Source organism: Solea solea, chromosome 12 (genome assembly GCF_958295425.1).
Source record: "Solea solea chromosome 12, fSolSol10.1, whole genome shotgun sequence".
NCBI lineage: Eukaryota > Metazoa > Chordata > Actinopteri > Pleuronectiformes > Soleidae > Solea > Solea solea.
The window spans coordinates 26,192,744-26,218,681 of NC_081145.1; the positions used below are offsets into that span (position 1 = coordinate 26,192,744).

At 40.1% G+C, this 25,938-nt stretch overlaps 2 protein-coding genes across 2 annotated transcripts; both read right to left on the reverse strand.

Moving 5' to 3' along the window:
• Positions 1-2,628: 2,628 nt before the first annotated feature.
• LOC131469906 (myosin heavy chain, fast skeletal muscle-like) lies at positions 2,629-12,723 on the reverse strand. Its single transcript, XM_058645327.1, has 40 exons — positions 12,655-12,723; positions 12,471-12,507; positions 11,958-12,179; positions 11,741-11,884; positions 11,497-11,653; positions 11,378-11,405; positions 11,190-11,295; positions 11,004-11,096; positions 10,848-10,911; positions 10,668-10,766; positions 10,480-10,583; positions 10,236-10,374; positions 9,976-10,094; positions 9,651-9,800; positions 9,380-9,550; positions 9,003-9,303; positions 8,855-8,919; positions 8,673-8,760; positions 8,476-8,593; positions 8,271-8,394; positions 7,901-8,037; positions 7,556-7,811; positions 7,234-7,476; positions 6,971-7,147; positions 6,745-6,890; positions 6,562-6,652; positions 6,066-6,455; positions 5,842-5,968; positions 5,643-5,761; positions 5,364-5,560; positions 5,061-5,244; positions 4,784-4,949; positions 4,571-4,695; positions 3,971-4,483; positions 3,742-3,867; positions 3,487-3,657; positions 3,280-3,384; positions 3,090-3,185; positions 2,874-3,005; positions 2,629-2,723 (listed from the first exon to the last, which is right to left on the reverse strand). Exons 3-40 carry the CDS (start codon positions 12,162-12,164, stop codon positions 2,709-2,711), a joined length of 5,793 nt encoding a protein of 1,930 aa, XP_058501310.1. The 5' UTR covers positions 12,165-12,179; positions 12,471-12,507; positions 12,655-12,723; the 3' UTR covers positions 2,629-2,708.
• Positions 12,724-15,062: 2,339 nt separating this feature from the next.
• On the reverse strand, positions 15,063-25,682 carry LOC131469905 (myosin heavy chain, fast skeletal muscle-like). The gene is made up of 40 exons (XM_058645325.1): positions 25,630-25,682; positions 25,196-25,236; positions 24,725-24,946; positions 24,508-24,651; positions 24,263-24,419; positions 24,144-24,171; positions 23,956-24,061; positions 23,770-23,862; positions 23,615-23,678; positions 23,433-23,531; positions 23,249-23,352; positions 22,983-23,121; positions 22,719-22,837; positions 22,189-22,338; positions 21,917-22,087; positions 21,519-21,819; positions 21,361-21,425; positions 21,179-21,266; positions 20,951-21,068; positions 20,709-20,832; positions 20,355-20,491; positions 20,011-20,266; positions 19,689-19,931; positions 19,426-19,602; positions 19,200-19,345; positions 19,021-19,111; positions 18,525-18,914; positions 18,302-18,428; positions 18,102-18,220; positions 17,824-18,020; positions 17,521-17,704; positions 17,244-17,409; positions 17,031-17,155; positions 16,431-16,943; positions 16,203-16,328; positions 15,951-16,121; positions 15,743-15,847; positions 15,553-15,648; positions 15,327-15,458; positions 15,063-15,162 (listed from the first exon to the last, which is right to left on the reverse strand). Exons 3-40 carry the CDS (start codon positions 24,929-24,931, stop codon positions 15,142-15,144), a joined length of 5,799 nt encoding a protein of 1,932 aa, XP_058501308.1. The 5' UTR covers positions 24,932-24,946; positions 25,196-25,236; positions 25,630-25,682; the 3' UTR covers positions 15,063-15,141.
• Between the last annotated feature and the right edge of the window lie 256 nt (positions 25,683-25,938).

Genomic DNA, 25,938 nt, shown 5'->3' on the forward strand with positions numbered 1-25,938 from the left:
GAAAACATTTAAATGCTCCTGAGCAGAGAGAGGATAAGCCTACCCCAAGCAGAAGTCTTCCAGTTCTGTCCACCACACACTCTCATGTCCCGTAGGACCTCTTATATTGTGCCAGACGTGCTTACACAGCAAAAGTTAAAAATGGGATGTCTGCCAAATAGGGATGGAATAATATTAGTTTGAGTAGATATATACATTTAAACGTAGTCCTTAAACACTATGTGCTCCTTCATGTCCCCTAATTTTGTTGTTCATTTCAGTATCTTTATTTTATTTATTTACATTTTAGAACTTTTTGTAAAATTGTCAAATTAAATTTTATTTGCCATCTCATTCAAAGGTGATGTCAGTATAATAAATACAAACAGGCATAGGTGCACAAGATGCTGTTATATTTTTAATACGACTTACATTTGTGTGGCATTAATTCCTGGAAAGCTTTTCCTCTGATCGTGTTTCAGTGGCTGCTTTTGATGTGAGTCACACTTTGTCAACACTGAATGTTATTCGGCTGTTCTTTTTTATTAGTGTTATTATTTGCAAATTAAGGAATAGATTTGTACTTAAATTTTGATAAATACTGCTGTCTGCACAGGGTCACATTTCACTCAGGTTTTATGAGTGTAACTACAACCCTAGGGGCTTCATTTCTATTTTCTGCGTTTTTATGAGGACAAGCTCACCCACAGTGGAGTGTGACTATCTTGGTTGAAACACAGCCCAGTTAAAATCTAAATAATTAATCATTATTATTCTTGTTTGATCACATACTTTTGAAATATTTTTCTTGACTTAATTTAGCGTTTGACGCTTCCATTCCAGCAATTTCAAAATATATTCTCCTCATGGGACAATTACTAAAATGTATGACTGATATGTTTCAGCAGCATTTAACCAACTTAGGCTGTGTCATTAATTACTTGTGATATTTTTTATTTTATTGAATAATGCTGTGGCAGCCAGGGCCAAATGGTTAAACTGTAAATAGTCATAATAATCAGTTGATGATAGGAAATCACGTATCTGCCTAAAATAGTCAACACAGTACATCAAGGTGCAGGAATGCTTCAAAAAAGTGTGCACGTATTTGGACGTTATGTTATTATAAGACTACTGGAATCCATTGTTGGTGCCAACAGTTGTTGTCGCCCTCTAACAGATGGTATTCTTAGAGCTGTGGGGTGTGACACACAGGTCATACTGGTTATTTTCTATAGCTAATTCTTTTACTCTCAGTAACTGATGCTGCTGAAGAATTCTTCCTTTAAAGAATACAGAGTTTGTCTCTAAAACGACTTGTACATTAAATATCATGATAATAAAAATGAAAGTCAACATGGTGTTGACAATTATCAGAGAACATTAAATAGGTAAATAAATAAACAAACAAATACATTAATAGAGTGAGTTTTTCTCAGTTTTATTTGCAAAAAATAACATGGGGCAGGTGTATCATGCACACACTAAAATTCTTCTTCGTCATCTTCTCCCTCTTTTGGCTTCTCCATTTAAGGTGGATCATTTTCCTTCATCTTGTCCTATCCCTGTGTTCTCTTCTGTTACACCAATTGTCCTCATGTCCTCATTCACAGCATCGATGAACCTTCCTTGTGATCTTCCTCTTTTCCTCCTGCCCAGCAGCTCAATCTTCAAATTCCTTTGTCCAATATAATCACTATCCCACCTCTGCATGTGACTAAACCATCTCAACCTTGACTCTCTTACTTTATCTCCAAACCATTCAATCAACCCTCGAATATTCTCATTTCTAAATACTGTCCATCTTTATCGCCCCCAACGATAATTTCAGCATCCTCAGCTCTGACACCTCCAGCTCTGCCTCTTGTATTTTAGACAGTGCCACTGTCTCTAAGCTGTACACCATAGCCAAGTCAAATAGATATCTGAAGTAATTTGTCCCATCAGCTGTGTGTTCTTAAAACAAGTTGTAGCTGCCATTAGGTCACATGGCTCATTGCACACTACCATGATGAAATCCTATATATTTATGTTTTATACATTTATGTACTCCATGTATTGTGCATTTTGTATGATGTGTGACTTTTGTTGCAAACAAATTGCCTTTTGGGGACAATAAAGATTATTGAATCCATTCCAATCCAAAATACCATGCCAGCAGTATTGTATTTATTCCATTCACTCATTCTCACTTGTCCTTTAAGGGCCATGGGGGGAGCTGGAGCCAATCCCAGGCAGGGTACATCCTATACAGGATTCCAGCCTATCACAGGGCAAACATACAACGACAAACAACCAATCACATTCACATTCATATTTGCAGTTATTTTAGAGTCCCCAGAAGGTTAACATGGCGTTCAAAGACCTTGGTGTGGCATGACTATGTTTTGTTACCTTAAATCATCTTTATGGGCTTCATGTCCCGAAGTGTACAGTATTACTGTTTTGTTGGAAGAAATCCCAGTTAAACATTGATCATTTTAATTATTCTAATTTGACCTTCATTTTTTTTCTTTTTCTTTTTAATAATCATTCTAAACATATTATAGAAGGTTGTCTGCATGTGTCATGAAGACTTCAAGTCTCAATAACGAACATGCAAGGGTTGTGCAATGAGAACACAATGAGATCAGAAAAACACAGACATCATTTTTGGATGAAAAAATATTTTATTGTTGAATGTTTCACATCATATTATATGAGTTGAATCATCTCCCAACTGTAGTGCTCTATTCAGCGTCTTTCTGCATCCAGACAAAAAAAAGAAAGGTACAATTAATTTAAAGAAACTAAGTAAAAGATGAGAATGATCATGACCCGTGTCTCCTACACAATCAAGTAACTAGGATTTTGATTGGACATTTGTTCCAGATTTTATGTGTATTCATATTTACCTTGCCAGAGTCACGGCTCTTGGCTCTCAGCTTGTTGACCTGGGATTCTGCAATATCAGCACGCTCCTCAGCCTCCTCCAGCTCATGCTGGATCTTCCTGCTCTTGGCCAGGTGAACATTGGACTGTTCCTCCTGTATTACAGCAATAATGATCAGATGTATATTAAATATGATATAACATAAAGTTTGTCTTTTAAATAAATATTATGTACTTACAGCTTCCTCAGCCTGCCTCTTGTAGGCCTTAACCTTGAGCTGCAGCTTGTCAACCAGGTCCTGCAGCCTGGCAACGTTCTTCTTGTCCTCCTCAGTCTATAGTAGTGAGTACATAGATTTTCGTGTGTAAATACTTAAATTGCAAGTATAATATTAGATTGATTTATCTTAAATGTCCAAATGACCATACCTGGTAGGTGAGCTCCTTCACTCTCCTCTCATATTTGCGAACACCCTTAACTGCATCAGCACCACGCCTCTGCTCACCGTCTACCTCTGACTCCAGTTCACGCACCTTCAGAAAACCACATAACATGGACAAGGTTTAGAATCAAGGAGTTTTTTAAGCTTCATTATTTTTATTCATCTGCGCCAATTTCTTTTATGGCTGTCTTACCCTAGACTCGAGTTTCTGAAGCTGCTTCTTGCCACCCTTCATGGCCAGGTTCTCAGCCTCATCCAGACGATGCTGCAGGTCCTTAACAGCAACCTCCAGGTTCTTCTTCATCCTCTCCAGGTGAGCACTAGTATCCTGCTCCTTCTTCAGCTCCTCAGCCATCATTGCAGCCTAGACAATAGACCATTTAATTAGAATTACCATGAATAAAACACAGTTTAGCTGGAGTAGGATACTTAAAAAATGTAAACATACATCAGTGATGGCCTTCTTAGCCTTCTCCTCTGCGTTCCTTGCTTCCTGAACAGTGTCATCCACTTCACCCTGGACCTGAACCAGGTCAGACTCAAGCTTCTTCTTGGTGTTCAGAAGGCTTGTGTTCTGAAAGATACAAAATACTTACTTAAGACATTGCATGTATATTGCCCATGTTATTTAAAAAACTCTTTTATGAATGATTGAAAAAATTATTGCATTTTTTCACCTGAGAGTGCAGAAGTCCAACACGCTCACTGGCATCCACCAACTCTTGTTCAGCAACCTTGCGACCCCTCTCTGTCTGTTCCAGAGCAGCTCTAAGTTCCTCAATTTCAGCCATCATGAGACAGTTCCTGCGGTCCACCATAGCAGCCTGTTCCTTCAGGTCTTCCTGGGCTCTGACAGCATCATCAAGGTGCAGTTGAGCATCCTTCAGCTGTGCCTGAACATTCCTGAGTTGCTTCTGTGACTCAGAAGCCTGGCGATTGGCATGGCTGAGCTGAATCTCCATCTCATTCAGGTCTCCTTCCATCTTCTTCTTGATTCTCAGGGCATCATTCCTGCTCCTGACCTCAGAATCCAGAGTGCTCTGCATGGAGTCAATCACCCTCTGGCTGTTCCTCTTGATCTGCTCCATCTCCTCATCTTTTTCTGCCAGCTTCCTGTCCACCTCACCCTTGATTTGGTTGAGCTCCAGCTGGACACGCAGGATCTTAGACTCTTCATGTTCCAGAGTTCCCTAGTGATAACAAAAAGAAACATTTTCATCCTCGCCTCCAGGACTAGTCTGCCATTAAAAAGTCATTTCCCATATTAAAAAACATACCTCAGCCTCCTCAAGAGCTGTCTGGATCTCAGACTTCTCAGTCTCCACCTGCTTCTTGGCCTTTTCCAGCTCATGGATGCTCTTTCCAGTCTCACCAATCTGTTCAGTCAGATCTGAGATCTCCTCTGCAAAGACATGTGTGTGTAAAATGTCATAAACCCAAATATGTGTGGACCACAGTCTATTTGCTAACACAATCAAATAGAAACTCACGTTGCAGGTTCTTGTTTTCACGCTTCATGGTCTCCAGCTGATCCAGAGCCTCCTCATAAGAGTTCTTCATCTTGAACAGCTCAGTGCCAAGAGAACGAGCCTCCTTCTGAGCTCCTTCAAGCTCTGACTGACCCTCCTCATACTTCTGCTTCCACTCTGCCAAGACCTATTCAAATTTTACAGTTTTGTAGGAATCAGTATAGAGAAAAATAATAACATTCCCTCCAAAAACATACTGTTCTGATTTTATGTTGAGGTTGCCTAATGTAAACATTACCTTGTCGAAGTTCCTCTGCTTCTTGTCCAGGTTAGCAGCCAGTCCATTAGCTCTCTCCACATCAATCATGAGATCCTCCACCTCACTCTGGAGCCTCTGTTTGGTTTTCTCCAGAGAAGCACACTTGGAATTCACAGCCTCAATCTGTTCCTCAGCATCCTGAAGACGCTGAGCCAACTTTTTCCTATGAAAAAAAATCAAAATGTATTTTCCAATGAAAAACCTTAAATTTACCAATACCTAGGAACTTTTAAAACATCAGGAGGAAACATCTGGGCATGTTCTTGTTTGAGTAATACTCACTTGGCCTCCTCAAGCTCCTCAGTGCGCTGGATAGCATCAGTTTCATACTTAGTTCTCCACTGAGCCACCTCGCTGTTGGCCTTGGACATGCCACGCTGCAGCTCAGCCTTGGCCTCCTGTTCCTCCTCAAACTGTTCTCTCAGCAGATCACAGTCATGGCGAGCAGATTGCACTGCATGAGCAAGAGCATTCTTGGCCTGAAAGAAGAAATATAGATGAGTAAACAACATGTCTAAACCTAGCATAGGAATTTTAAGATGCTCTTATAAATGTTTTTACCTTAACCTCCTCTTCAGTGTGTCTCTTCAGCTCCTCAATCTGCTGAGTGAAGGCCTGTTTGCCTCTGGTCAGCTGGGAGACAAGGGCTTCCTTCTCCTCAATTTGACGGCCAAACTCACCTTGAGAAAATGATCAAACATTTTTTTCAGTATTTGGATTATATACAGAAGGTTGCTGTGTTTTTAGGTTAACTGCATACCATTTTCTGTCAGGAGACGTGCTTTGTGTGCACTCAGGTCATTGATTTGACGGACATTTTCATCATTCTTGGTCTTCAGTTCACTATGTTGGTCCTCAAGTGTACGGCACATTTTTTCAAGATTTCCCTTGAGAGAAGACAAAGAAAATATTACATATTTGGTTGAGTTATATAATGTATCATACATAGTTAACTTATATTATAACACCTAAAGTATTGTCTACCTTTGCCTTGGCAACAGCCTCCATGTTGCTGGACAGGTCATCAATCTCCATCTTGTATTCACTCTTTTCCTTCTCAAGCTTCTGCTTGACACGCTGGAGGTTGTCGATCTGCTCTCCCAGCTCAGCAACGGTGTCGGCCTGCTTCTTACGAAGAGCAGCAGCAGTGGCTTCATGCTGCAGAGTGGCCTCCTCAAGGTCACGACGGAGCTTCTGGAACTCAGCCTCGCGCTTCTTGTTCATCTCAATCTGAGCTGCAGTGGCACCGCCGGCCTCCTCGAGCCTCTCACTGATCTCCTCAAGTTCCCTGGAGAGGTCAGCCCTCTGCTTCTCAACCTTGGCACGAGCAGCGCGCTCAGCTTCAATCTCTTCCTCCAGTTCCTCAATACGGGCCTTTTAAATGTAAATATACTGGTCTTTAGTCAACATTCAAAGTTAAAACAGTACATTTTAAATATACATAGTACTACTGTAATAAGTAGTGCAATATGTCTGTTACCTGAAGCTCCTTGATCTTCTTCTGGAGCTGAGCACCCATTGACTGCTCATCCTCAATCTTGCTAAGGAGTTGACTGGTTTCAAAGTCCTTCCTGTGAAATAAAAGAGCAAAGTAAGTTTGATATAGAACATTTTTAGAATGTAATTATTGTTTTAAGTAGTGACGGAAACCAAATTAGGTTACTTTTTAATTTTCTCCTCAGACTGCTGCTTGTCATTCTCAAGATCCATAATGGATTCCTGGGCCAGTTTGAGATCACCCTCAAGCTTTCTCTTGGCTCTCTCAAGGTCCATACGCAGCTTCTTCTCTTGCTCCAGAGAACCCTCAAGCTGCACATTGATATCAGTATTTAATGTCATGGGACAAAAAGCGGTTTGTTTTGTAAACTTGAGTGATTTTGTAAACTTACATCATCGACTTGCTGCTCAAGCTTGGTCTTAGCCTTCGTCAGAGTGTTGACTTTGTCTTCCTCAGCCTGGAGGTCATCAAGAGTCTGCTGATGAGCCTCCTGAAGGGCTTTCTTCTCCTTGGTCAGCTTAGCAATGCTCTCATCCTGAGAGGCCATCTCCTCTGTCAGGTTCTTGACCTATGTTTTTAAAGCAAGATGTGGTTTTTAATCAGTTGATGATCATACTTTTACTTGACACGCAGAAAATATTAATATTTAAAAACCTTGTTCTCAGTGGCATGTTTCTCCTTCTCCACTTTGGCCAAGGTCAGCTCCAGATCATCAATATCCTTCTTCAGCTCAGAGCATTCATCCTCCAGCTTTCTCTTCTTGCCAGTGAGCTCAGCATTGATTTCTTCTTCATCCTCCAGTCTCTCAGTTGTTTCTTTGAGTTTTGCCTCAAGCTGAATCTTGCTCTTGATGAGTCCCTCACATCTTTCCTCAGCATCTGACAGATTCTCTGTTTCCTATGTCATTGTAATAACATAAGCATTAACACGTCAATGTTTGATCAATTACATTGAAGTTTGTAAAATGTACACTTACGGATGCCACTTGCAGCTGCAGATCGTTCTTTTCCTGCAGAAGAGAAACCATCTTCTCCTCCAGGTCCTTCTTCTTGGCCAGGGCAGTAGCCAGGTCTGTGGCCATCTTTTCATAGTTCTCCTTCATCTCCTGAAGCTCCTTTTCAGTTTCAGCACTCTTCAACAGAGGCTTGATCTTGTAGTAGACCTTCATCCATGGCCAGTGCTTGACATTCATGAATGAGCGGATGTTGTACTGGATGGTATAGATGGCTTCCCTGTGAACAATAAATTGTTGTTACAAAAATTGTTGTTGCTGCTGATTTTACACTATTTCTCTGAACATAAGAACTTGTTTTCAACATGCCTCCTCGCCATCATCTTCACAAACTCCTTTCTCATGACATATCCACGACAGAGGGCTTGAGTCATGGTGACCAGAGATGCCAGTTTTTCATCTCTCATCTCCTCAAGGGTACCCAGCAGACCGGCTTTGAAGAACACCTGAATAAATAGAAACAATCATTTTCAGGTACTCCAAATGGTCTTGAGGCAATTTGAACTGAAAATTGCCATCTAATGACTGCTCTGGGCATTGGTCATCATCATGATAATTATGACCAGGTAAGAATCTGTGAGGTACAACCAACAAACTGTACAGCCAAGCAAAGAGAACAGGAAAAAATAAGCCACTTTGGAAATTATATCGAAGTAAAACAATTAAGTCATGTTCTTACCTTTGTGTGTCCAAATCTGTACTGGTCATGATCAACATCAATTGAACCCAGCAGCTTTTCTGAGGCCTTCTTGTTGTCAATGAACTGGCCTTCAGGAATGACACTGGCATTCAGTACCTTGTACCTTTTGAGAAAGAGTAAAAGGTCAGTGTTTCTGAACTTTGTGTAAAATACTAGAAAGTTATTAAAAAGTGTTAAGGGCCACCTCTGTTTGAAGTCACCGTAGAGGATTCTGCTGGGGAAACCTTTTCTGCAGATTCTGATACCTTCCAGTACACCGTTACACCTGAGCTGGTGGATGACCAGGAAGTTCTCCATGAGACCTGTTGATTAGACACCATATTAAGCCATCCCTAAAACACACAGTCATACCCAGACACTCATAAAGTCATATGTCTGTACCTGGAGTCTTTGACTCATTGGGAATCAAGCAACGCACAAAGTGAGGATGGGTGCTCCTCAAGTTTGTCATCAGCTTGCCCAAGTTCTCCTGTAGATACATAATATTACAAATTGTCATTCAATTTCACATGTGTATTAATTAAAAATCTAATTTGCAATGTTATTCATTAGTTCAACCTTACCCTAAACTGTGAAGACACAGTCTGCATAGAACCACCCTTCTTCTTGCCTCCCTTCTTGGTGTTATCTGTGCAACACACAAACCCATGATAGTTTTTCAAAAATGTAAATCTTTTTTGCATGTTTTAATTCACTTGTTGGACACCATACCCTCAATGACGGGAGGATACAGGGCAGCCAGCAGTTTAACTGAAGACTTCTGGTACAGCTGCAGCACAGACTCGTTCAGTGGGTCCTTGTTCTTGTCCAGCCAGCCACCGATATTGTAGTCCACAGTACCAGCATAGTGCACCAGGGAGAAGTGAGCCTCAGCTTTGCCCTTTGCAGGTTTGGGCTTCTCAAATGCTTTGTTTTTGCCCAGATGTTGGTCATAAAGCTTGTTTTTGAAGGATGTGTCTGTCGCCTTGGGGAACATGCACTCCTCTTCAAGGATGGAGAAGATGCCCATGGGCTTGATGAAAATGCAGAGAGAAAGGTATTAAGTGAAGTAATTCTTAGTCTTATATCATCACAGGATTGATGTATACCTTCTCAATCAGCTCAATACAGGCAGCCAAGTCCATGCCGAAGTCAATGAACTCCCAGATGATACCCTCCTTCTTGTACTCCTCTTGCTCCAGGACGAACATGTGGTGGTTGAAGAACTGTTGCAGTTTCTCATTGGTGAAGTTAATACACAGCTGCTCCAGGGTGTTGAACTGTGAGAGAGCAAAATAATCAGCCTATCTCTTATGGGCACTAACAATGAAACCATTATGAAACAAATAAAGATGATGAGCTGCAGGGATTGAAGCTTACATCAAAGATTTCAAAACCAGCAATATCCAGGACACCAATGAAGTGGTTCCTTTGTTGCTTAGTGTCCAACATCTGGTTGATACGGATGACCATCCACAAGAACATCCTCTCATAGATAGACTTGGCCAGGGCAGTAACTGAGTTATTGACCTAAAGAAAAAGAAATATATTTGTTTTGACTTAATCTGCAATAATTGTCATTTTTGTCCACTTACTAGACTAAATAGAAGAGCAATAGTGATACTCCTTTTGCAAGCATGATCTATTTATACTACAAATATACATTTTGAAAAGTCTGAAAAAATATATGAGTATTTTTGTATACCTGAGGTACAGTCTGTCCCTTGGTGACAAACTCATTTCCGACCTTTACTCTGGGATAGCACAGAGCCTTCAGCATGTCAGCAGAGTTCAGACCCAACAAGTAAGCAACTTTGTCAGCATCTATAAATTGTTAGATTACTGAGAATTAATACAAGAATTGACAATGACTCTCTGTCAGGATGTAACAAAAACCAGTGTACCCAAGAACTTTACTCCTGTTGTTTACTTTTATATGACATGAATATGATTAGAAGTACTCACCCTCTGTGCCATCGGGCTCAGCCTGCTCCTCACGCTGTTTCTGCTTGAACTTCACGTTGCCATGGTGCATCACAGCACCGGTCAGTTTGTAGATGCCCATCTTCTCCTCACCAGTGAAACCCAGGATATCAATAGCGTTCTGTGTTCAAAATACATTTTCAAAAGTGTTAACACCTTCAATTTGCATTGAGAACAAGAAATGCATAGAAAACATTTAACCAATTAAAATATTAGAAGAACTCACATCAGTGGCTTCCAGCTCAACTTTGTCATCAATGCTGGCCACAGTGATCTGACCCATGCTGATCATGGGGAAGTCATAGGGGTTGGTTGTGATGAGTGCCATATCTGGGGATCAAAAGTGGGTCAAAGTTACAATAGATAGAACAAACAATTTAAGAAAGTTTTAACATTGTCAACAATTCTGCTCACCAATCAGCTCAGGCTTGTGGTTTGTCATCATCTGATAGAAGATGTGGTAGCCTCTCTCATCGGGAAGCTGGAATGTCACTCTTGACTTCTCCAGCAGATCTGCAAAAGTTGTTCACGAGTCACAACATGACCAATTTTCAGTTCCACTCATCTGGACTTGCTATGAGGTTTGTTACTCACATGTCTCAATATCAGCACTAGCCAGTTTGCCAGTTGCACCAAAATGGATTCTGATGAATTTACCCTGTTTAGGAAAGATGCATTGTTGTAAGTCTTTATCCACATAAGCCGTACAGGAAAACTATTTTTCTCTTGTGGAAATAAATTCATACTTACGAAACGAGAGGAGTTGTCATTCCTCACAGTTTTGGCATTACCATAAGCCTCCAGCAGAGGATTGGCTGCAATAATCTGATCCTCCAGTGACCCCTATAATCAAAGCAAAGAAATTGTGTTAGAAAAGGTTATTATAGACATATATTATATACTTCAATTTGTACTTTGTCTTTCATCAAGACATACCTGGAATTTTCCTTGGTCTTTCTTCTTGTCTCCTCCCACTGAGATTGTTGCGAAGTACTGGATGACACGCTTGGTGTTCACAGTCTTTCCAGCACCAGATTCTCCACTGGGTATGAACAGAGACTTGTAAGAATTTGAACACGATATTTGATTCTATTGAAATAAAGTAAATTAAATGTAAAACTTACGTGATCAAGACGGACTGGTTCTCCCTGTCTATTGAAATAGAAAGCAAATTAATTGAGCATGCATTTCTACAACAGGAATCCGATTCACTCTCAGACTTCACATGATGTTCAGGACATACCAGTAAGCATGAACTGATAAGCGTTGTCAGAGACGGAGAAGATGTGGGGTGGAGCCTCCATGCGCTTCTTGCCTCTGTAGGCATTGACAACTTCAGAGTCATACACTGGGAGCCACTTGTAGGGGTTCACAGTTGCGCAGAACAACCCAGAGTAGGTCTGAAAATATCATAAACATATAATATAACATGTAACTTAATGTATAGTTGTGAAAGTCATCATGGGTGTTCGGAGAGACTGTCTTACGTAGATCATCCATGCTGCATAACGCTCTTTGAGGTTATACAGGACAGTAGCTTCATTGAGATGGGTCATCATGGCCATGTCCTCCATTTTGTCGTACTTGGGAGGGTTCATTGGAAATACTTCGTCCTCTTTAACTGTCTTCTCCTGCAACAGGACATGTCACAGTGAGAACTGGTCACATTTACTTTTTAGTGAAGTCTGTCTTAATGATACAAACCTGCTGATTGTCCAGATATTTGACAGTGACTTTGCCACCATCTTTCTTGACGATTGTTGCCTTCAGGTACAGCTCTTTGGGATCAACCGCATAGCAGGCAGTCTTGGCATCAAAAGGTCTGGTTTGAGCCTCAATTCTCTCCTTCTCTGGCTTCCGGAGGTAAATGGCAGCTTTGCCGTAAACGGCCATCTCAGCGTCGGTACTCATGGTGGCGGTTTAGGTCTGTGTAACAAGTCAAACAACAGAAATCTTTAAGTGATCTGTGAGAAAATGACATTAAGATTAATATGTTGTATGTGTTTCAAAGCCCTGGTCTTCAGCTCATGTAAGTGAACCAACAGAATTCAAACTAGTTCTACACTCTCACACATCTCTGTTGAAGTGATCCTATGCCTAGTTAATGTTATAAATTGACATGCCTTGTCAAAACTGAGTGAGAAAAAACCAGAGTGAGTCAAATGTCTTTTTTAGTTCACATAATACCAGTAAAAGTAAAAACAATGTTGCTCATACCTGACCCTCTCAGTCTGAAGAATGTTTTTCCACAATACTGTTGAACACATGCAACACATTATTAGTTACTGATGAAAGTTTTGAATCAAAGATTTGATCAACACATATGTTTTTGATTAATTAATGATTATTATAAACATTTTCAGTTAGCAAAAGGCTGAATGCAGACACAGATTAAGCCTACCACAAGCAGGAGTCTTCAAGGGTCCACTACCACACACTATTCCGCTCTGTTCGGGCTCCTTATATTCAATCATGAGTGCACATGCAGCAAAAGTTAAATAGAGGACATCTGCCAAATGTGGTGTAGGTAACGCTTGACTCACATCCATGTGTAGTTAGAGTTCCTACATCTAAAGTATTAGATATCAAGTGTGTCCCAGTGGCTGCCTTAGCTGGGATTAACACCGTATCAACATTGAATGCCTATGAAGAGCATTTATCAGTTATGATATGATTTAATTCTAATACACACATTTGTCTCTATGTCTCTAATTTTTACTCATGCTTTACACTTTGCAACAATCCCAATGCTTTTAGCATTAGTTTGTGGCTTCTTTTTTTTTTACATCTTTCACTTAAATGTATTACTCTTTTCGTGATTAAATATTTATAATGTCATATTTTTCTTTCATATTCTTGATATATTTATAGCTTACATTCAAAGTTGCCAGTGAAATCTGTTGCAGTCATCATGAATCTACAGCTGTTGTCCTCTATGAATGAGTGAGATTTAAAAGATGCTGCACATTACATTACATGTCATTTAGCAGACACTTTTATCAAAAGCAACTTACAATTAGTACAATAATAAATACAATAATTAATGTACAATAATTACAAACAAGAGCTAGAAATAAGTAAGTGCTTCAAGTATGCCAAACTGTACAGTGCTACTCATAAGTGCGATGTACTGTGCTTTTTTTTGTGTGCACAGTATTATCTACCAAACTCAAGGTTCTTCTTACTTAAACATACTAATGGTCTCCATTTAAAAGATACATAATCAGAGTATTTTTTATTTGAAGAGGCATATGGTGAAGAAAATATTTGAGCAAATGAACTATGTCCGTCACAGTTACCAGCTGTCACCATCACAGCTGCTCAGACATGTTGTTCCCTGTGCCAGACTATTTCAGAGAATCCCTTAGACTGTCAGTATCTGCTACCCACTGACTGCACTCTTAGTGGGGTATATTTGTTTGTGTCTTTTCCACTAGTATGTATTAATGTAATTTTCTTCCTGTAAATGTATAAAAGACATACAAATCAGTATATGTGCAAATCCTTTGCTGGATTTCAATATTTATTTCAACTATTAGTTCAACTACTAATGATTTAAAAAATATGTGTGTATGTATATATATAGTCTTAACTTTAAACAGTTTGATTATCTTATGTATCACTGAGAGAAGATTTGGTCAGACAGTTATGTGAATACCTAGTTTTGTTCATGGTAGAACATATATTTACTCATAAAAATGTTTAGTAAATTAAAAAATTATGCTTTTATAAACATCATTCAATATAACAGTCCACAGTGTTTGAATTATTGTTGGATGAAGCAAAAGAGTGAGAGTATGGCCCCACAAATATAAAGTTAACGTCTTCTACCAGCATCAACCTACTGCACTGGAATCCTTGCATTGAATGTGTTTCGCTTACAAAGCAAAAGTTAAAAAGGGACTCGAGCCAAACATGGTTTGGAACACAGCTGTTGGTCACACGAGTTTCACATTCCTTGCTGGTACATCCTACTTATGTTTCATGTTTCCACCGGTCAAAGCAGATCTTGAATTTGTGATAATCCACACTTAAAATAGGCAACATTAATTGGAGGTCTTTTGTTGGATTAGGGTTGATTACAATTTTTTATTTGACAAATGTATTGCAAACATTAATTTAGATGGTTACCCTTCAGTGAATACAGATTTTGATGTAAATAGTCATTTGTGCAATGCTGAAAACTAAAATAAACAATAATGATAATCATGGTAATAAACAAGAAATAATTATTTTATATATACTGTATATATATGTAAACATATTTTAATTGTGATTAAATGAAAGAGATAGGCCTGTGGCATTCACACTGCTATGTCAAGCTATTCACACTTTAACTGACTCTGCAGACATAGCATAGCAGTCCATTTTTGGCTCACACACACCAGTGGTCGCTCAAGGTCACTGCACTGAAATTGCAAATACTGTAAATTTCCACAGTGCAGTCTATCATGTGACAACGTCATTTACTTTCAAGGAATGTTTTAAAAAAAGAAGTGTACCCAACAATCACCTGCATGAAATTCTTTGAGTGCCCAGATTTGTTTTGTTTTTTTATCCAGTCAGACACAGTTGAGACAGTCATTCTGGATTTGCTAATTTTTCACGAGAAACTGTACAATTTGATAGTACACAATAATACAGTTATTATGCTCAGTCCTCCCTGTGGCTTTCAAAGAAAAACATTCCTCAAATGTATTTTTAGATTAATTACTTTTCTATTTTTAAATTCTTTTCATTGCCATTTTTTAGGTTATACATATTGAAATGATAATTCAGGGGAAAAAAAGAGATGAACAGCATAGGAAGTTTAAGAGCAACACTTAAAGCTTTATTGTGTCAGCATTATGCCATATTATATGATACATACATAGCAAAGCTCTGTGCTTTACTCAGCTGCTTCTTTCCCCTGTAAAACAAATACATGGTTTATTAGTTAGAAGCTTTAGTTGACATGTACATGGATCAGATTTTATAGTGTTTGAGCCTAGTAGGATGTAGATTATATAGAATGTAAAAAATTGTATCTTAAGATTTCTATTAACATTTAGTCCCAAAGTGATATGTATTTACCTTGCCAGAGTCCCGGCTCTTGACTCTCAGCTTGTTGACCTGGGATTCTGCGATATCAGCGCGCTCCTCAGCCTCTTCCAGCTCATGCTGGACCTTCCTGCACTTGGACAGATGAACATTGGCCTGCTCCTCCTGTTGTACAATACAAAGTGATTGGTAAATATAGGAGAGCAGAAATGTTTACTATGAAATGTGACATAATATAAATTAAATGTGATGTACTTACAGCTTCCTCAGCCTGCCTCTTGTAGGCCTTAACCTTGAGCTGCAGCTTGTCAACCAGGTCCTGCAGCCTGGCAACGTTCTTCTTGTCCTCCTCAGTCTATAGTAGTGAGTACATAGATTTTCGTGTGTAAATACTTAAATTGCAAGTATAATATTAGATTGATTTATCTTAAATGTCCAAATGACCATACCTGGTAGGTGAGCTCCTTCACTCTCCTCTCATATTTGCGAACACCCTTAACTGCATCAGCACCACGCCTCTGCTCACCCTCTACTTCTGCCTCCAGCTCACGCACCTTCAGAAAACCACATAACATGGACAAGGTTTAGAATCAGGGTGTTTTTTTAAGCTTCATTACATTTATTTATCTGTGTCAATTTCTTTCATGGCTGTCTTACCCTAGACTCGAGTTTCTGAAGCTGCTTCTTGCCACCCTTCATGGCCAGGTTCTCAGCCTCATCCAGACGATGCTGCAGGTCCTTAACAGCAACCTCCAGGTTCTTCTTCATCCTCTCCAGGTGAGCACTAGTATCCTGCTCCTTCTTCAGCTCCTCAGCCATCATTGCAGCCTAAATAAACCATTTCATTAAAAATGCCATGAATAAAACACAGTTTAGCTGGAGTAGAATACTTAAAAAATGTAAACATACATCAGTGATGGCCTTCTTAGCCTTCTCCTCTGCGTTCCTTGCTTCCTGAACAGTGTCATCCACTTCCCCCTGGACCTGAACCAGGTCAGACTCAAGCTTCTTCTTGGTGTTCAGAAGGCTTGTGTTCTGAAAGATACAAAATACTTAGTTAAGACATTGCATGCATATTGTCCATGATATTTAAAAACTCTTTTATGAATGATTGAAGAAATTATTGCATTTTTTCACCTGAGAGTGCAGAAGTCCAACACGCTCACTGGCATCCACCAGCTCCTGTTCAGCAACCTTGCGTCCCCTCTCTGTCTGTTCCAGAGCAGCTCTAAGTTCCTCAATTTCAGCCATCATGAGACCGTTCCTGCGGTCCACCATAGCAGCCTGTTCCTTGAGGTCTTCCTGGGCTCTGACAGCATCATCAAGGTGCAGTTGAGCATCCTTCAGCTGTACCTGAACATTCCTGAGTTGCTTTTGTGACTCAGAAGCCTGGCGATTGGCATGGCTGAGCTGAATCTCCATCTCATTCAGGTCTCCCTCCATCTTCTTCTTGATTCTCAGGGCATCATTCCTGCTCCTGACCTCAGAATCCAGAGTGCTCTGCATGGAGTCAATCACCCTCTGGCTGTTCCTCTTGATCTGCTCCATCTCCTCATCTTTTTCTGCCAGCTTCCTGTCCACCTCACCCTTGATTTGGTTGAGCTCCAGCTGGACGCGCAGGATCTTAGACTCTTCATGTTCCAGAGTTCCCTAGTGATAACAAAAAGAAACATTTTCATCCTTGCCTCCAGGCCTAGTCTGCCATTATAAAGTAATTTCCCATATTAAAAAACATACCTCAGCCTCCTCAAGAGCTGTCTGGATCTCAGACTTCTCAGTCTCCACCAGCTTCTTGGCCTTCTCCAGCTCATGGATGTTCTTTCCAGTCTCACCAATCTGTTCAGTCAGATCCGAGATCTCCTCTGCAAAGACATGTGTGTGTAAAATGTCATAAACCCAAATATGTGTGGACCACAGTCTATTTGCTAATACAATCAAATAGAAACTCACGTTGCAGGTTCTTGTTTTCACGCTTCATGGTCTCCAGCTGATCCAGAGCCTCCTCATAAGAGTTCTTCATCTTGAACAGCTCAGTGCCAAGAGAACGAGCCTCCTTCTGAGCTCCTTCAAGCTCTGACTGACCCTCCTCATACTTCTGCTTCCACTCTGCCAAGACCTATTCAAATTTTACAGTTTTGTAGTAATCAGTATAGAGAAAAATAATAACATTCCCTCCAAAAACATACTGTTCTGATTTTATGTTGAGGTTGCCTAATGGAAACATTACCTTGTCGAAGTTCCTCTGCTTCTTGTCCAGGTTAGCAGCCAGTCCATTAGCTCTCTCCACATCAATCATGAGATCCTCCACCTCACTCTGGAGCCTCTGTTTGGTTTTCTCCAGAGAAGCACACTTGGAATTCACAGCCTCAATCTGTTCCTCAGCATCCTGAAGACGCTGAGCCAACTTTTTCCTATGAAAAAAATCAAAAATGTATTTTCCAATGAAAAACCTTACATTTACCAATACCTAGGAACTTTTAAAACATCAGGAGGAAACATCTGGGCATGTTCTTGTTTGAGTAATACTCACTTGGCCTCCTCAAGCTCCTCAGTGCGCTGGATAGCATCAGTTTCATACTTAGTTCTCCACTGAGCCACCTCGCTGTTGGCCTTGGACATGCCACGCTGCAGCTCAGCCTTGGCCTCCTGTTCCTCCTCAAACTGTTCTCTCAGCAGATCACAGTCATGGCGAGCAGATTGCACTGCATGAGCAAGAGCATTCTTGGCCTGAAAGAAGAAATATAGATGAGTAAACAACATGTCTTAACCTAGCATAAGAATTTTAAGATGCTCTTGAAAGTGTTTTACCTTAACCTCCTCTTCAATCTGTCTCTTCAGCTCCTCAACCTGCTGAGTGAAGGCCTGTTTGCCTCTGGTCAGCTGGGAGACAAGGGCTTCCTTCTCCTCAATTTGACGGCCGAACTCACCTTGAGAAAATGATCAATCATTTTTTTTCAGTATTTGGTTTATGTCCAGAAGGTTGCTGTGTTTTTAGGTTAACTACATACCATTTTCTGTCAGGAGACGTGCTTTATGTGTACTCAGGTCATTGATTTGACGGACATTTTCGTCATTCTTGGTCTTCAGTTCACTAAGTTGGTCCTCAAGTGTACGGCACATTTTTTCAAGATTTCCCTTTAGAGAAGACAAAGAAAATATGACATTTTTGGTCGAGTTATATAATGTATCATACATAGTTAACTTATATTATAACACCTAAAGTATTTCTACCTTTGCCTTGGCAACAGCCTCCATGTTGCTGGACAGGTCATCAATCTCCATCTTGTATTCACTCTTTTCCTTCTCAAGCTTCTGCTTGACACGCTGGAGGTTGTCGATCTGCTCTCCCAGCTCAGCAACACTGTCGGCCTGCTTCTTACGAAGAGCAGCAGCAGTGGCTTCATGCTGCAGAGTGGCCTCCTCAAGGTCACGACGGAGCTTCTGGAACTCAGCCTCGCGCTTCTTGTTCATCTCAATCTGAGCTGCAGTGGCACCGCCGGCCTCCTCGAGCCTCTCACTGATCTCCTCAAGTTCCCTGGAGAGGTCAGCCCTCTGCTTCTCAACCTTGGCACGAGCAGCACGCTCAGCCTCAATCTCTTCCTCCAGTTCCTCAATACGGGCCTTTTAAATGTAAATATACTGGTCTTTAGTCAACATTCAAAGTTAAAACAGTACATTTTAAAAATATATAGTACTACTGTAATAAGTAGTGCAATATGTCTGTTACCTGAAGCTCCTTGATCTTCTTCTGGAGCTGAGCACCCAATGACTGCTCATCCTCAATCTTGCTGAGGAGTTGACTGGTTTCGAAGTCCTTCCTGTGAAATAAAAGTGCAAAGTAAGTTTGACCTGATTTTTAGAATATGACTATTGTTTTAAGTAGTGACGGAAACCAAATTAGGTTACTTTTTAATTTTCTCCTCAGACTGCTGCTTGTCATTCTCAAGATCCATAATGGATTCCTGGGCCAGTTTGAGATCACCCTCAAGCTTTCTCTTGGCTCTCTCAAGGTCCATACGCAGCTTCTTCTCTTGCTCCAGAGAACCTTCAAGCTGCACATTGATATCAGTATTTAATGTCATGGGACAAAAAGCGGTTTGTTTCGTAAACTTGAGTGATTTTGTAAACTTACATCATCGACTTGCTGCTCAAGCTTGGTCTTAGCCTTGGTCAGAGTGTTAACTTTGTCTTCCTCAGCCTGGAGGTCATCAAGAGTTTGCTGATGAGCCTCCTGAAGGGCTTTCTTCTCCTTGGTCAGCTTAGCAACGCTCTCATCCTGAGAGGCCATCTCCTCTGTCAGATTCTTGACCTATGTTTTTAAAGCAAGATGTGGTTTTTAATCAGTTGATGATCATACTTTTACTTGACACCCAGAATATATTAATATTTAAAAACCTTGTTCTCTGTGGCATGTTTCTCCTTCTCCACTTTGGCCAAGGTCAGTTCCAGATCATCAATATCCTTCTTCAGCTCAGAGCATTCATCCTCCAGCTTTCTCTTCTTGCCAGTGAGCTCAGCATTCATTTCTTCTTCATCCTCCAGTCTCTCAGTTGTTTCTTTGAGTTTTGCCTCAAGCTGAATCTTGCTCTTGATGAGTCCCTCACATCTTTCCTCAGCATCTGACAGATTCTCTGTTTCCTATGTCATTGTAATAACATAAGCATTAACACGTCAATGTTTGATCAATTAAATTTAAGTTTGTTAAATGTGCACTTACGGATGCCACTTGCAGCTGCAGATCGTTCTTTTCCTGCAGAAGAGAAACCATCTTCTCCTCTAGGTCCTTCTTCTTGGCCAGGGCAGTAGCCAAGTCTGAGGTCATCTTTTCATAGTTCTCCTTCATCTGCTGAAGCTCCTTTTCAGTTTCAGCACTCTTCAGCAGAGGCTTGATCTTGTAGTAGACCTTCATCCATGGCCAGTGCTTGACATTCATGAATGAGCGGACGTTGTACTGGATGGTATAAATGGCATCCCTATTAACAAGAACTCGGTGTTACAAAAATGAATGGTTGCAATTTTATGCTAGTCCTTTGTGTGCATAAGAGCTTGTTTTCAACATGCCTTCTCGCTGTCATCTCCACAAACTCCTTTCTCATGAGGTAAGCACGACAGAGAGCTTGAGTCATGGTGACCAGAGATGCCAGTTTTTCATCTCTCAGCTCCTCAAGGGTGCCCAGCAGACCAGCCTTGAAGAACACCTGAATAAACAGGAAACAGAATCTCTCTATATGTCCACAATATTGAGTTCAGTGTCTGTACTCTGCACAAACATTTAGAAATGTTTTTATCTGAAAGAAAACTGTGCTCCAGTGACTATTTATGTATTTGGGAGGTGGAACTGTATTGAAATTTGCAACATAATCAATAGATTTTTTTTTAATATACTGAATACATGACTGCATTGAAGGTGCTTACCTTGGTGTGCCCAAATCTGTACTGGTCGTGATCAATGTCAATTGACCCAAGCAGCTTTTCTGAGGCCTTCTTGTTGTCAATGAACTGACCCTCAGGGATGACACTGGCATTCAGTACCTTGTATCTGTTTATGAAATAATTAATGATTAGTTTGAACATTTTCTCTTCATAGTCTGCATTGAAATATACAAGAACAATTCAGTATATGATACACCAAACATTAATATTATCTTCAATGATACCTCTGCTTGAAGTCACCGTAGAGGATTCTGCTGGGGAAACCTTTTCTGCAGATTCTGATACCTTCCAGTACACCATTACACCTGAGCTGGTGGATGACCAGGAAGTTCTCCATAAGACCTGTACAATAGATATTAGTAGGTCAGGACACTAAAAAGTAAATATAGGCATGTGTTTGTTTTTATTAAACCTATGTAGGCCATCCCTAAAACAAGATAGGAATAGAATACCTGGAGTCTTTGACTCATTGGGAATCAGGCAACGCACAAAGTGAGGATGGGTGCTCCTCAAGTTTGTCATCAGCTTGCCCAAGTTCTCCTGTAGATACATAATATTACAAATTGTCATTCAATTTCACATGTGTATAAATTAAAAATCAAATTTGCAATGTTATTCATTAGTTCAACCTTACCCTAAACTGTGAAGACACAGTCTGCATAGAACCACCCTTCTTCTTGCCTCCCTTCTTGGTGTTATCTGTGCAACACACAAACCCATGATAGTTTTTCAAAAATGTACTATATGTTAAATCTTTTTTGCATGTTTTAATTCACTTGTGGGACATCATACCCTCAACAACGGGAGGATACAGGGCAGCCAGCAGTTTAACTGAAGACTTCTGGTACAGCTGCAGCACAGACTCGTTCAGTGGGTCCTTGTTCTTGTCCAGCCAGCCACCGATATTGTAGTCCACAGTACCAGCATAGTGCACCAGGGAGAAGTGAGCCTCAGCCTTGCCCTTTGCAGGTTTAGGCTTCTCAAATGCTTTGTTTTTGCCCAGATGTTGGTCATAAAGCTTGTTTTTGAAGGATGTGTCTGTCGCCTTGGGGAACATGCACTCCTCTTCAAGGATGGAGAAGATGCCCATGGGCTTGATGAAAATGCAGAGAGAAAGGTATTAAGTGAAGTAATTCTTTAGTCTTATATACAGTAGTATACAGTACAGTAGTAGTCGAATTGATGTATACCTTCTCAATCAGCTCAATACAGGCAGCCAAGTCCATGCCGAAGTCAATGAACTCCCAGATGATACCCTCCTTCTTGTACTCCTCTTGCTCCAGGACGAACATGTGGTGGTTGAAGAACTGTTGCAGTTTCTCATTGGTGAAGTTAATACACAGCTGCTCCAGGGTGTTGAACTGTGAGAGAGCAAAATAATCAGCCTATCTCTTATGGGCACTAACAATGAAACCATTATAAAAACAAATAAAGATGATGAGCTGCAGGGATTGAAGCTTACATCAAAGATTTCAAAACCAGCAATATCCAGGACACCAATGAAGTGGTTCCTTTGTTGCTTAGTGTCCAACATCTGGTTGATACGGATGACCATCCACAAGAACATCCTCTCATAGATAGACTTGGCCAGGGCAGTAACTGAGTTATTGACCTAAAGAAAAATAAATATATTTGTTTAGTTAAAAAGCTTTTTTTTCAGTTCCTTCCATCTTTGAAACGTTTTAATTGTACATTTTCCAACCTCCTAGAGACATATCTAGTTCTTTAACTTGTTAGGCTTGTTTTGTATTAACTACACTGCTTTTTCTGTAGAATTGTCATTTGATTGACCCTTTATGATAATTTTCTGCACTTCTAACAGTGAATGAATTTACCTTCATATGAAATTGTCACATTATATTCTAATGCATTTGATAATACACATAGCATATCAAATGTATACCTCCAAACATCATATGTCACTTAAGTGACATCTCATTATATTATATTTTAATCAAAAAAGAAACAAAAAAAACACAATATGTTGTATACCTGAGGTACAGTCTGTCCCTTGGTGACAAACTCATTTCCGACCTTTACTCTGGGATAGCACAGACCCTTCAACATGTCAGCGGAGTTCAGACCCAACAAGTAAGCAACTTTGTCAGCATCTGAAATTGTGAGATCACTTAGAATTAATGTATACAAGATGTCACAATATTGTCCATCATGAAAGAGCACAAAACCGTGTGATTATAAAATTTACAACCATTCACTTTGATGTGACATTAACACTTGACTCTTTGAAGTACTCACCCTCTGTGCCATCGGGCTCAGCCTGCTCCTCACGCTGTTTCTGCTTGAACTTCACGTTGCCATGGTGGATCACAGCACCGGTCATCTTGTAGATGCTTATCTTCTCCTCACCAGTGAAACCCAGAATATCAATAGCGTTCTGTGTTCAAACCGATTTGTTTACAAAAATGTTAATACCTTTTGAAAGTGCATTCATAGGATCACTTCAGGTCTCATATTAAAGGCAAGCATTAACTTATAATATTTGAAATATTCATGTCACTCACATCTGTGGCTTCCAGCTCAACTTTGTCATCAATGCTGGCCACAGTGATCTGACCCATGCTGATCAAGGGGAAGTCGTAGGGGTTGGTTGTGATGAGTGCCGCTTCTAGTAATCAAAAAGGGTGAACAATTTTTTAGTTTTCTTTTCTTTTCTATTAAGTTTAATGTTGTACCCAGTCTGCTCACCAATCACCCCAGGCTTGTGGTTTGTCATCATCTGATAGAAGATGTGGTAGCCTCTCTCATCAGGAAGCTGGAATGTCACTCTTGACTTCTCCAGCAGATCTACAAAAGTTGTTGAAGAGAGTCACAACATGGCCAATTTTCAGTTCCACTCATCTGGACTTGCTATGAGGTTTGTTACTTACATGTCTCAATATCAGCACTAGCCAGTTTGCCGGTTGTGCCGAAATGGATTCTGATGAATTTACCCTGTTTAGGACAGATGCATTGTTGTAAGTCTCTCTCCACATAGGCAGTGCTTAGGAACTTTTTTTTCTTGTGGAAATAAATTCATACTTACGAAACGAGAGGAGTTGTCATTCCTCACAGTTTTGGCATTACCATAAGCCTCCAGCAGAGGATTGGCTGCAATAATCTGATCCTCCAGTGACCCCTATAATCAAAGCAAAGAAATTGTGTTAGAAAAGGTTATTATAGACATATACTATATAATTCAATTTGTACTTTGTCTTTCATCAAGACGTACCTGGATTTTTCCTTGGTCTTTCTTCTTGTCTCCTCCCACTGAGATTGTTGCGAAGTACTGGATGACACGCTTGGTGTTCACAGTCTTTCCAGCACCAGATTCTCCACTGGGTATGAACAGAGACTTGTAAGAATTTGAACACGATATTTGATTCTATTGAAATAAAGTAAATTAAATGTAAAACTTACGTGATCAAGACGGACTGGTTCTCCCTGTCTATTGAAATAGAAAGCAAATTAAATTAGCATGCATTTCTACAACAGGAATCCGATTCACTCTCAGACTTCACATGATGTTCAGGACATACCAGTAAGCATGAACTGATAAGCGTTGTCAGAGACGGAGAAGATGTGGGGTGGAGCCTCCATGCGCTTCTTGCCTCTATAGGCACTGACAACTTCAGAGTCATACACTGGGAGCCACTTGTAGGGGTTCACAGTTGCACAGAACAACCCTGAGTAGGTCTGAAAAGGATCATAAACATATAATATAACATGTAACTTAATGTATAGTTGTGAAAGTCATCACAGGTGTTCGGAGAGACTGTCTTACGTAGATCATCCATGCTGCATAACGCTCTTTGAGGTTATACAGGACAGTAGCTTCATTGAGATGGGTCATCATGGCCATGTCCTCCATTTTGTCGTACTTGGGAGGGTTCATTGGAAATACTTCGTCCTCTTTAACTGTCTTCTCCTGCAACAGGACATGTCACAGTGAGAACTGGTCACATTTACTTTTTAGTGAAGTCTGTCTTTTTGATACAAACCTCCTGAGTATCCAGGATTTTGACGGTGACTTTGCCACCATCTTTCTTGAGGATTGTTGCCTTCAGGTACAGCTCTTTGACATCAGCCGCATAGCAGGCAGTCTTGGCATCAAAAGGTCTGGTTTGAGCCTCAATTCTCTCCTTCTCTGGCTTCCGGAGGTAAATGGCAGCTTTGCCATAAAGGGCCATCTCAGCGTCGGTACTCATGGTGGCGGTTTAGGTCTGTGTAACAAGTCAAACAACAGAAATCTTTAAGTGATGGTTTTCATTCGTGCAAGTGTCCACTGTAAACTTGTTACGGAACCATCAACTGATCAATCTAAAGCAAGGGATGCCTTTTCTAAATTTACAGATGGCATGCTTTTAAAACCTGTCAACGCTAGACTTAAGCTTATTCAGATTGGATGAAAAACACCCAAGTTCATTGACACAACAGGCAGAAATTGCAAAAATTACAAAAATTGTACATACCTTCCCCTTCCCCTTGTGAAAAAGAGTGAATTTCTCGATACCTGTTTAAAAAATTATGTTCCAGTCAGTGTCAGACATGTCAGACATGACATTTAAAAATTAAATCATCCAAATTGCTGTTAATATTTTAAGTAGCAAGGAGAAAAATATAAGTAAAGTCATTATTATTTTACTTTAAAGAATAATATATTAAAATCATAAGATACTTCTTAGAATCATGTTTAAAAAATGATGTTGCAGTCAGTGCCAGACATGAACTCAACTTAAATTTTCTAATTTAAATGATCCTAATTGCTGCTAATTTTCAAGTAACAAGGAGAAAAAAACAAGTAAAGTCATTATTGTTTTAGTTAAAAGAATAATATATTCAGATCATGAGATATTTCATAAAACAAGGATTTCAATGCTACAGAGTCAGGAGAAGATGTTCTCACCACAGAAAGGAGCTTCACCAGTCTTCCACCACACAACCTGTAGCCCCTCGTGGACCCCTTATATGCGGTCCAGTTTGCTTACAAAGCAAAGGTTAAAGCAGGGCTGCATGCCAAATATGGCAAGAATGTCAGCTGAGCCGTGAAAGGACTTAGCATATTTTGCTGAGACTAAATGTCAGAGAATCACTGTATTAAGTGGCATTTTAATTATTTCTTTCTTTTTGTAAATACTCAAATTATTTACTTACTAATTGTATTCTTAATTTACACAAACAGTATCAACAACAGAGGCTACAGTGTGAGAACCCA

Bases quoted from the DNA above. Each gene is read 5' to 3' on its own strand.
- LOC131469906 (XM_058645327.1), bottom strand. From the start codon at position 12,164: ATGAGTACCGACGCTGAGATGGCCGTTTACGGCAAAGCTGCCATTTAC. The intron at 9,801-9,975 runs GTATACAAAAAT...CTTTTTCTTTAG, and splicing joins AGGGACAGACTGTACCTCAG to GTCAATAACTCAGTTACTGC. The intron at 9,304-9,379 runs GTATACATCAAT...ATTTTCATCAAG, and splicing joins GTATTGAGCTGATTGAGAAG to CCCATGGGCATCTTCTCCAT.
- LOC131469905 (XM_058645325.1), bottom strand. From the start codon at position 24,931: ATGAGTACCGACGCTGAGATGGCCCTTTATGGCAAAGCTGCCATTTAC. The intron at 20,492-20,708 runs GTAAGCACCTTC...CTGTTTATTCAG, and splicing joins ACAGATTTGGGCACACCAAG to GTGTTCTTCAAGGCTGGTCT. The intron at 18,915-19,020 runs GTAACAGACATA...TACATTTAAAAG, and splicing joins AGAAGATCAAGGAGCTTCAG to GCCCGTATTGAGGAACTGGA.